General features: G+C 35.6%; 1 protein-coding gene across 3 annotated transcripts in view; it reads left to right on the forward strand.

The window, feature by feature from the left end:
• VTA1 (vesicle trafficking 1) overlaps positions 1-12,104 on the forward strand; it is a 38,216-nt gene that overhangs the window by 5,831 nt on the left and 20,281 nt on the right. For 2 of the 3 annotated variants that reach the window (XM_059841863.1, XM_059841862.1), the window contains exons 2-4: positions 7,960-8,054; positions 11,054-11,181; positions 11,835-11,910. In XM_059841863.1, the coding sequence (XP_059697846.1) occupies positions 7,960-8,054; positions 11,054-11,181; positions 11,835-11,910 (299 nt within the window). Of the gene's footprint in view, positions 1-4,475; positions 4,526-7,959; positions 8,055-11,053; positions 11,182-11,834; positions 11,911-12,104 lie in introns of all 3 variants that reach the window. The other variant, XM_059841864.1, reaches the window with a different exon arrangement.

Here is a 12,104-nt window from a genome sequence, read left to right on the forward strand (position 1 = left end):
ACTTCAGAGAATGAAACCTTTTTTGAGTTACATGTATTTGTGTAAAACTCTTAAATTTCACTTGTATAGTGTAAATATTCTAAGGTGCATTTTTTCCATGATATAATTCACCATTTTTTCCTATATATTTACTCTACTTCTCTGGAAGTAAAATTAACAACTTTTTATTTTCCTGCCTGAGGTATGCTGCTGCCTTTGAAGGAGGGATGCATCAACATCAACATTCTGATTTGCAAAATCACTAAACTGTTGAGGTTGGAGGCCTTCGTACATCTCCTCATGCAATGCCCTGCTCAGAGCATAATCACTGGGGCAGGTTGGTCCGGATTGTCTGCAGGCAGTTTTTGAACATCCCCAGGGATGGTGACTCCACGACTGCTGGGAGCAGCCTGTTCCAGTGTGTGATTACCCAGACAGGAGAAATTTTTTCTCATGTTTTAATGGGATTTCTTGTATTTAATTTTGAGCCCATTGCCTCTCGTCCTGTCTCTGGGCACCACTGAGAAGGGTCTGGCTTTGTCTTCACTCCCCACTGCCACCCTGCTCTTGTCAGGTATTTACACACAGTGTAAGACCCTCTGATCCTTTACTTTTCAAGACTTAAACAATCTGAGCTCTCTGCCTCTCCTGGTGTGACACGTCCCTAGCCTTTCCTCAGCCTTGTGGCCCTTCCCATATCTCGTACTGGGAGCCCAGGGCTGCAGGTGTGGCACACCAGTGCTGAGTAGAATGGAAAGATCACTTGCCTCAATCTGCTGGCAACGCTTCTCCTAATGCAGATGTGGATGCTGGTAGCCCGTAAGGTCAGGAGTACAGTTTGGAAGCTTATCTCCTGGTCATCTAGGGTGCTTTGGTTCACCTCACAGAGTAGTTTAAATACATGAAAAAGGCTTCTTCCAGTTTAAACTAAACAAGAGGGTGTCTCAGATTTGTGCTCTAATCACTAAAAGCTGTTTTATCCTCATGACTTGACCACAACTAATCCAGAGTAGCTGCCTTCTCCTCTTTTTGCATTCTAGAGATCTCAATTGCTATAAATCCTATGTTTTATGTAGTTTTTCTGTTTTATTTGGAAATGCTTTATTTTCTTTATTTAAATGTAGAGACCAGCCTATAAAAATATGCGTAGTTTAAATATTTTAGGAAAGCTAAGAAGCTTATGAATTGCACATAAACTCTTCCTCAAATCATACAAGACCAAAATAAATCTTTAAACCAGACAGAAGTGTGGTAGTGTGGAATACAATAATTTCCTGAGATTCCTAGTAGGTATTGCTGTGTTATTTGTTTTGTCATCTAACCTTGATAGTTACCAGTCATTTGTCATTGGAAATTTTGTTCTGCCTATTTAGTTTGTCTCTAATTTGCTATTATTATTATTAATTGTAAGGGGACTTACTCGAACTTTCAGGAGTTTTAAGAGGCATTTGAGATAATTTTGACTTAATAAAATTTGTCTAGCATGTAACATACTATACTGTTATCCACTCATTTTCTTCAGTAAGATTTAGAATACTATCAAAGAATCTGGGAGGTAAGAGCGTCATGATGCTATCTTCTTTTGAGTTTCTTAATTATATTTTTTGTAGTCTTCATTTCCCCCACTTTTGCATTATATTTTTTTTTCTTACAGGTTTCCCTAAGTTAATTTTACTTGAAAATAAGTATTTGAAAGTAGTTTGGTTTCTCTAGAATTCTCATGAATGTTTTAGATTTTCAGTTGATGCTGCCAGCCTAATATCTTGTCTTTTGCAAGTTTCCTCTGGCAGCATGTAATGAAGAGACAGTGTAAGACCTTCCAAGTTTGTTTGTCAGTATGTTAAATCTATTTGTAAAAGTCTCTGAATTTAGACAGCTTAGACTTAGCCATGTAGAAATATATGTATGACCTGCATGCAGAAATTACATGATTGAAATATGACACACTAGTGTTTATGAGAGCAAGAGCATTTTTATATGAAAATGTTTCCAGTAGTTTTGGATTTGAGTAGAATCCAGTTTAATGTCTTTGTGCCCTTTGCTTCCCACATTTGTATTCCAGCTGTTGGATTCCTGTACCAAGCATTTAACAAACATTTTTCTGTCAGTGGTTTGACAAAGGGATGTAGAATATGAATGAGTAATAAATTATGGTCTGGTAAAGCTTTCATCCCTTAATCAGAACCAAAATATTGCTAAAATTTATTGCAATGTTATTTGTTACTCTTTTATGTCAGTTTGTTACTATCAAATGTCAAAAATATTTCAGTTGCTAATAATTTATTTTCTATGCTAGGGAATTAAATACACACAGGAAAAAAGAAGTATAATCTTTTTATCCTGTTAGACCAGGAAAAAGAAAGATGGGTAGTAGGACAGAATTTAGAAGATAGAGAATAAACCTATTGTGCATGCTTGCTGGCTGGAACTTTTGTTCTCTGGTATTTTTTACTTGGCACAAATTTAGTTTAAAATGGGAGTGAGGGGAGTTTCAGTTGTTATCCAAACATAAATCTGGAGTAACTTACTGTGTGTGAGGAATGAATGTCTGGCACATACTAGAGACAAAATACTTGCTCTGAAATTGTGCTGTGTATTAGCAAAGGAAAAATAACATGGTATTACGTGACATAAATAAAGGCAGAGAAGTTTCTGTAAAGCTCACTGTATAATTCCAGCCAGCACACCCACACTTAGTATTTACTGAACAAAGATTAAGGGCAGCAAATCAAGATGTATATTTTGTAGTTGTCTTGGCAAAACATTTTTGTGAGAATGATTACTTGCCAAGTCTTTATGAATTTGAAGATAAATGTCCTGTCTGCAAACTCTGAGCAAACTCTCTTAGTTAATAATTGGCAAAACAGTTGTGTCTTTGTGTGTAAAATTACAAGTGACTTTAGCTCTACTTCTGATGTTATTTAATATTTAAACATTAGCTCTCTCTAGCCTCCTTTACCTCCTTAGTACTTTAATTTCTGCACATACAGTACTACTTTGTTGGCCCCATAAAAGTCTTTTTTGCTACTTAGTTTGAATAGAGAGGGGCAAAAAATAGTTGTGTCTATTATAAAACTAAGTGCATAAAACAAAAAGGAGGAATAACTTCATTCATCTGTTTGATCCCATATATTCCAGATCTTAATCATAAATAGTGAAGAGAGAGAAAAAATACAGGTCATTTAATTCCAAGATTGTCTACATTCTTCATATACATTTAGAGTTTAAAACTTGAAAATTTTTGCATCTGCATTGTATGGTTTTAATTTTCTTTTACATCAACATTTTCAGAAGTTTGGCTGTTCATAGAGGATTTTCTTTTATTAGAAGTTCCTAAATAAATGCCTCCTCTAAGTCAAGTTCTTTACTTTTAAGAGTGTGTCACTGGTCATTAGGGACATGCACTTTAAACATTTTGTTTAATGTATAGAGAAGTTCTGAAGAGAAAACCAAAATGATTTTGATGTAAAATGGCCTTTAAATTGTCATATTCTATAAAGTAAACTAAACAAGAGGGTGCATTTGTAATACATAACGCTATGAAGATTTTTTTGGTGGCATCTATACTGTTCAGGAGATTACTTTCCACTTATTAGAAATTGAACCACTTCCATTGAAGCCAAAGTTTTGTGACTTAGCAAACATAGTAATAATACTGTCCATTGCTTTTGCATTACAGAAATCAGAGCAGCTGTATTTAATGGAATGTAAATAATTTGTTTTCTTTTGGGTCTTGGGAAAGGGGCAACTGAACTCATGTCACTGACTTTCTTAGTGGAGATCCTATAGGTGGTAAACTTTTGACCTCTCACTCATGAGTTATTTGCTACTGAGATTACATGTCAGCGTAAACATGGAGGACAATTCTTTGACCATTAATTGCTAGTTTAAAATTTGACTGATGATATTAACAAAGGAAAGGTATGTTTTGCTCTTGCTGCTGAAAATTTAGTAATGAAGTGCATTTGCCCACTTGCTGCAAGTTAGGCAGGAAAAGGACATTAATAGATTTACTTCACTAGGTGAAAACATATTTTTCAGTTACAGTCATGTGTTTTTACAATAAGTAATACACACAAAAGATATGCAAGAGAACATCTTAACTGGCAAAGGTAGTAGTATCAAAACACAGCCTTACGGATAGCCTTCTTGTAGAATACTTGGGGCATTTCAAAATTAGAGCAGAGAGGATACCAGAAGACACAGATGTGGAAGAACTTGCATTTAGGAATAAATTAATTTCTTTTCCTTATGAATATGATATCGTAATACTCAAAAATGGAAAAAGTATAACTAGTAGATGCTTTTTCCTGTTGTCAGCGGTAAGGCAAAGGATTGCTTACTGCTTTCAGATTCACTCCCATATTGCTTTTCATACATGTGATTTCAAAAGCAAAATTTTAAAACATTAAAGGGTTATTATATTTATTTCAGTATTGTCTTTCAAGATAAATACCAATTTATTTCCTCTTCCTATTTTGTTTTTATTTTCCTAGAAATCTCTAGTCCATTCAGTTTTTCAACTATTTCACCTTCTGTTTGTTTGGTAAGTTTAATGGTAGAGGTTTTCAATGCCAAAATTTTTCTTTTGACTAGAGCAGCACCGAGTAAAGTAGTTAGTGTGCCTAAACATACTTTTCAACATTCTGGGTGTCACTGATGAGATTCAAACTGGTAGAGTGTACTTTTCTTCTCTTTCTTCAGTTCATCAACTGAAACTGATGTTTGTGGAGATTTCGACTGGTTGTGTCTGCTTTGCATTTCCTGACCTGAAGGCTGTGTCATCTTTCATTGCAATCAGGTTTCATCAGTGTTTTATCAATAGCATCTGAGCCAAGACTACCTCTTTGCTCTGAATGCTACTAGGTAGTTCTGCTCTGTCAGTAGTTGTTTTCACAGACATCGTGCTCTTTCTTGATCACCACTTACTTGACAAAAAAGGAATAGATTTTGCCTTTATCTCAATGATGGCCTCATCAGAGGCCTGTCTCTGGACAGGTTAGTCCTTCTTACAAACATATAAATGTATGTGAAGAAGTGACCATGCAAAAATTCCAGGCTTCAAAAGCATTAAAGATCAGAGTGGACTCTCTTGTTAGGGTAACTTAAGTGTGCTTTGACCTTTTGCTAGTTAATAAGATCTCTCAGGAAATCTTAATTTCTATAATACAGATTGGGACTTGGTGGCTGCATGTGGTAACTGTCTGCTGTGGTCAGTTGTGTGGCACAGAAATGTAATTGCTGTGACAGGCGGAACACATTTAATCTTATCTCAGGTAACATTAATAGTCTGTGTCTAGGATGTCTCTGTTCCTGGTATCTTAGAGCTGCTGCTGCAAGGGCACCTTCACGCTTTCTGACAGTCTGTGCTTTGGATAATAGTACTTTGATTTTTAACAACCTAGGAGCCTTGGGTACCTTGGTCCTAGAATCTTTTGTTAGGAGAATGCTTGGTGTCACCCACACTGTAAACTTATGTATGGACACGAAAGACATTTTTCTTGTTTCTATAGCTATTATTCTCTGACATGTGATTTCTGTGTGTTCAAGAGTTGTTCTGCATTTGTTCATTGGAGTGCCTGAAGGAGTCCTAAAGTCTTTCTCAGCTGCTGAAATCCTAGGAGGGGACAGGGCTGGTTTTTCAGTGCTTTATACAAAGCATACAGATGTTTCAGTCCTGTAAATACCCCTTGGGATATTAGTGAAGAAAAAATTATCTGGCTTTCACAATTTAAATGGATGTATTTGCAATGAGAGTGAAAAAACCCACATAGAGGTAATACAAGAGTAACCATTACAGCGTAGAAGATGTTTCAATTTTTAAACTGATCAAGGCTAAAGACATTTTCAGCATCCATTTATATGGAAACAAAGTTTTTTTATGTAAATGAATTATGAACAAGATCTGAAGATGCATACTTCAGCAAGTAAGGTAAATCTATATCCTGTAATGAACAAATGTATTTTGAATTTTTTGCCCTAATTCATATCAATCTAAAATTAATTTATTTGCCTCTGAAAATATCTGATCTTGGCATCCATCAAAAAGAAATAACTGATCTAGATGGCTTAGAGGTTTAGCAACCTTACATTAATTTTGAAGTTTCATATTGTTAAATTATACCATGAAATGGGTTCAGGTGAGCTTACAATCAAGTATGTACTTAAAAATCAATTGAATTGAAGATTGTGAATTAGCTCCTTGTCATGTGATGATGGTATTTTAATTGATGACTGCTTTTAATATTAATTTTAGTGCCTTAGATGCAAGTCTGTCGCTGTGTTTGACTGTCTTTGAAATCTAATTTCAACTTTACATGTGCTAGTTTTATAATGTTTAACATTAACATGTCAGTATCCTGAAGATAAATTACGTGGCCTTAAGAGTACCCTTATCAGTAATTAACTGAATAGTAATGTTGTCACTTGATGAAACCTACACAGAAACTCTTTCATTTGTCATGGTCAAGTATTGTAGTTTTTCCTAAGTTTTTACTAATTCCTTTAGTTTTGTTCAGGACTCTCACTTGGTTGTTCTTTACTGAAAACTTGAATACGAAGATGCTAAATCCTTCTATACATTGTAATAGTAAAAATAGAGAGGCACTGGAGAGCACAAGTATTTTATTTTTCAGGGAGAGTGTCTTTAAACGGTTAGGCAACCCAGCAGCTTTAACATTCAAAAATAAGTGGGCTTTGCAGTTCCAAATAAGGAATGTATGCTTAGTCTGGTTTGAGCACTCAGTTGTATGTAAAATAGGAAATACTACTTTAAAAATCCAGAAAAGTTACTTAAATTATGGCACTTACCAGCAGAATCTAAGTTTTGTAGAAAGAGATCAAATTTTATTAAACAAATTGTTAATCGATGGAAAAGGCAGACAAGCTTGTGAGTATAAAATATTTTATTCTGCAGCAAGCAACAGGATAAGTGCAATGTGATAGCAATTGTGTTATATTCATTTTTACTGAGGTAATTTGGAGGGAAAACATTCTCTCTATTGTGTGAAGAGGTGCTTGGGAGGGACGAGATGCTAAAGCTGTGAGGCAAGTTAGGATTGCTTGCAGAACTCTGTGTCCTGCAAGAAGGACATGGGTATTCCATAATAACTACCTCATGACAATATTTGGTGGAGTTAGAGCTTTTGATTCTTAAACTCTGCATTTGAAAGTGTTTTGTAGGACTCCTTAGGAGTCAGAAGTGAGAGAGGAATTTTATTTTTTGGGGGAAATGTTCTTCATTTGATTACTGAATATTTCTGGCTATTTTCCCTTCTCGGTGTGTGTTAATCCTAGCAAATAATGCTTGCTTGTGTTTGCCCACAGTTTCATGAAGCCTATAAAATTCTGCCATGTGCAAATCTAAAACTCACGGTTTTTGGTAGTAAAAAGATAATTTTTAATCAGAAGATGTTAATCATTCATGTTCAAGATCTTAGTAAAAACTGGCAACTCTACTTGGAGGGGGAAGTTTGATAAAGTCTATCTTGCCTGATGTAAAGATCAGGTTTGTCTCTTGAGTGTTTTGATGCTATGTATGCATATACATGGAGATAGTAGGTGCTTCGTACGATTTGTTCAAGGCTTTTAAGGATAACTGGCTCCTGCTACATGAAGTTCCATTTATATCCCTACACTCTCTCAAATGACTTTGAAGTTCCTGTTTGGGTGAGTTGCAAGTGAGGGTGGTTCTAGTTTATAAAAGCACTTGATATTGCATAACAGTGATACAAATATCAGTTTAAAATGATTAGGAATAGTCATTGGGGAAAAATAAAATGTAAATCTCCCCAGACTATCTCCTAGTATCTCTGCAAAGTCAAACCTTACATTTTGCTGCCGCTGCTCACTGGAGTCAGTATATGGTTAAATCACCGGTTTGTCTTTCAGGTGTGGTGGGAGGCATTGCATGGTTTGCTTACGGGTTCTGCCTTGGATAATGATTTTCAGTGATTTTTGTGTCTTTTGTATCATTTCAAGGTCGTTTGTATGCAATGCAGACAGGGATGAAGATTGACAGTAAAACGCCAGAATGCCGTAAATTTTTATCCAAACTTATGGATCAGTTGGAAGCTGTAAGTAGAAGCTACTGTTTTCCTCAAAAATGATAATAATATTAATATAATTTTTATTTAAATTTCTGGAAATACTGTCTCTTCTCTGCAGCTGTTCTACATGCAAGCATACTGCATGAACTTCAGTTGTATGTAATAAATTGCAGAAGGATTGGAAGGAGATGAAGCTCTATGTGTGTATGCATGCACAAACATAATTGAAATTTTGCCATAAGATTTTGTATAGACAGCATAAATTACAATGATATATTTATACATATTCTCATGACAAATCATAATTCATTAGAAAATTAATGCAGGTCTTCTAGAAGACTTTTTAAAATTGATTTGCCTTTGATTCCTTGAAGTCTGTACAGTTATTTCAGTGCTGTAGAACTTAATAGCCTAGTCCTGGGATGCTTTTGAAATCTCTAACCTAAACTGTTGTATTCAGGGAGTTTTTAAAAATACTCTTTAAAAGATAAAGATACCTCTGAATCGATCCTGTGTTAGAGATCGGAGATTTTATTTTATAAATTTTTGTAAGCACAGTCTAATCTGTGTGGGTAAGGGATAGCTATGCCACGCTCTTCTGAATGAACCTGATACTAATTAAAAGCCTTAAATAGAAGAGAGTTTAACAAAGAAAGGTAAAGTTGTGGTGCAGATGGTCAGCTTTAGTTCCAGGAGTTGTTTATGTTCATACCCTGTAGTTTTCACTGTTCTCAAAGGAAGAAGTTTGTTAATTCTAAGGTCTAAGTGCTTATTTGGAAGCAGAAAGTAGTGTTGAAAAATGAAGCAGCCATTCTTTTTTTGCTCAGTCAGTGATTCCATCCAAAGTCTAGCAGTGCCTGAAGAGTTTGTGTGGAACTAGTATAACAGCCTTCAGTTATGAAAGGTGGATCGCTTGCCCACAGAAGTATTCAAGGCCAGGTTGGATAGGTCCTGAGCAACCTCTTCTAGTGAATGGCATCCCTGCTCACAGCAGGGGAGTTGGAACTAGATGACCTTTAAGGGCCTTTCCAATCCAAACCATTCTGTGATTCTTCAGAAAAAAAAAAGAAACATGAACCATTTGTCCTTTTTTTTTCATAACTTGTGCTTCTTGCTTTTTGTATCACTGATTTTTTGCAATGGAAAATTCAGTGTACAGTGATTTCTTGGTGGGTTATTTCATCGGATTTTGACATTTTAATAGGACTGGGGTTTGTGTTCGAAGAGAGAAAGAGATAGCAGGAGAGACAAGATTAAAACTCAAAAGGATTTTGCTCTTCATTTCCTAAGAAATGTTGGGATTTGCTGGGTTACTGTGATACTGCAGCAGTTAATCTGCAGGGTTCAATTACCCTTTCTGTTTCAAAACTGAAAAGAGTAAAAAAGCAGCAAAAATCTATAGTTTCACCTCTTGGTTACTGGTAAGATTATCTGTGTGACAGCTCATGCACTGGTATTGAATATTCTTCTGTGTATCCGGGTGCGTGAAGGATGGAGAGAGCACTCCTAGTCAAGTCTAATGGAGCAGTTTTGGGGCTAGGAAGTTGGGGTTTATGGAAAAGTTGGACCCCTGCTGTAATTTAGGAGCTTCTGTTTCGAGTCTGCCCATAACCACCAGGGGGCGGAGAGGGGTGCGGTTTAATTTTTTTTAAGATTAGCCTAAATGGTTGAAATTTTGTATCAACTTTTAAAACACCAGAACTGCTGTATTGGATCACAGATTGTGTGAAGCATAATTTCAACAGTAAACAGCTTGGTTAACTTTAGTACTTTTAGAAGTGTACGTAACAGTGTCAGTTGTGTGTTTGAAATAATTGAGCATCAGATCAAGTATAGTAATCAGTTCTTTTCTGAGTGTGAGGTGTACAGATAGGCTACGGAAATATATGTGTATACAAACATATATATCAGTTTTCTTCCTGAGTTAGCTTCAGTGTCTGAGTGTTTCATTTGAACACAGGAATTTTGGTACTTTCACAAGAAAATTATGCTTTGTAGAACAAATACTTATTGAAAACCACATAGAGTAGTTTGATCAAAGCCTTTAAATTTAAAATTCTATTTGGAAAGCTTATATTTAACTACTGAAATGAAGTAACTCGTCTGGCAACATTCTGTGTCTTAGAAAGTTGGCAGCAATCTAAAAAATATGGAAATGCTGCCTGCATGATTAAAATTTTCTTCGCACGCACAGTGAAAAATAACTGCCATTCAGAGATTGTTTTTAAATCTTTTGGCAAAATAAAGGCTGCAGGTTAGTATCATGCAGTGTTCCTGTTTTTGTTCTCTAAGGATAACCTGAGATTTCCTTATGTGCAAACAGTAAGCCTATTCAGAAGCTGTAAATCCACCTGTTGTAACTGTTAGAGGGTTGTTTGCTTTACTGATTTTTATTAGGAAACCTGAGGATTCTGGTACTCTAACATCTTTGAAAAGAGTTCTTTGAATTGAAATAGGCTGCTTACACTGAAAATTCCAGTAAATCCATAGGTCACCGGGCGGGTCAAGGTAGGGCTTAGATACTTTGAAAGATGTAATGAACTGCAGTGAAATAACCTCACAAGAGGAGAGAAACATGATGACTCTGATCTACAGCACCTTCATGAAGCATGAACTACTTTACCATTGAACTGTGTTGAATCTTGACACAGGCTTCAGAGTGCCAGGTCATTCAGATACTAAGGGGAAAAATATCTGTTGCTGTTCCTTCACAGCATTGTAGTTGTGTTTATTTTTAACTTTGGTGGAGAAGATGTTGGGGTGTTGGTGGTTTTTCTAAGCATTTTGTGACTACAGATTCAGAACCACTTATTCATAATATTTCTCTCCCCCCAAGAATGTGCGTTCTCTTTCACATGCTGCTTTTAGCATTTGTTATGTTAGAAGCTGCAGATTTGTAAAACAAAGTTTAAGTTGTTTCTTTTTAAATTGTACTTGACTTTGTTTAAATCAGCATGTTCTTTTTGTGTTTGCAGAATTGCTAAGGTCTAATAAAGTAATTAATGTATTTTCCCAACATTTTTCAGATGAAAAAGCAATTTGGTGATAATGAAGCAATTACTCAGGAAATTGTTGGCTCTGCTCATGTGGAGAATTATGCGTTGAAAATGTTTTTGTATGCAGACAATGAAGACAGAGCTGGGCAATTTCATAAGTAGGTGAAAATCTTTTTGTTCTTATCTGAAGATACTGGTCAGGGAATGTGAATATCCAAACTCTTTAATTTGAAAGGAAGCAAGAATTGAGATTTAGTACATTCCATTCTCTTCTGGAAAACTCAATTTGTTACTACTTATAGGTCTCTAGCATCACACATTAACTGGTATCCTCCACCTTATGCTCCTTAGGGAGTTGCTTACCTACTGGCAAGCCTTCTAAAACCACAGGCTAATATTTTGCTTTATTTTATCAAGCATGTTATAGTTTCTGTTGACCAGCGATAGTAAAATAGTTGTGATGATCCATTATGTGTTTTGGTTTACAGCAATTACTATAGCATGCTCATGTGTTTTTCTAAGCTAATACAGGATTTCTGATGTCCTGCAAATTCCAAGCTAGAAACTAAGGGCAGAACGTGTAACCAGTTTTAAAAAATGCTGAACATTTTCTGTATAGTAGTTAGGAGACTAATCAATATTGCTAGATTTAAATGTTGTGAAGCAGCTTCTGTAACATCAGATTAAAAGAGAAAAAAAAAAAGTGATGTTTGGCTTGAAATAAGCCAGTATGGGCTAAGATTACAATGCTTAAAATGTGATTCTGAGAGAGTGACATTGCCAAGTTAGCAAAATGCTTTCTTTTTTGCAGAAACATGATTAAGTCCTTTTATACTGCAAGTCTCCTGATTGATGTTCTAACAGTATTTGGGGAGCTCTCTGAAGAGGTAAGTGTCAGGCTTATGAGTGTATTATCTGATTGCTTTTCCAAGCATAGACATCACTTTTGTACGTCGTGAATGTGAATTTGAAAGATCAGTGAAGCCAAATACTTGTTAGAAAGCCATAAAGAATAATGCAAAGTATTTCAAATAAATTATAGATGAAATACTAGACATCTGTTAGAAGATGCTTCATGACA

This window comes from Haemorhous mexicanus, chromosome 3 (genome assembly GCF_027477595.1).
Source record: "Haemorhous mexicanus isolate bHaeMex1 chromosome 3, bHaeMex1.pri, whole genome shotgun sequence".
In the NCBI taxonomy this organism is placed as follows: Eukaryota; Metazoa; Chordata; class Aves; order Passeriformes; family Fringillidae; genus Haemorhous; species Haemorhous mexicanus.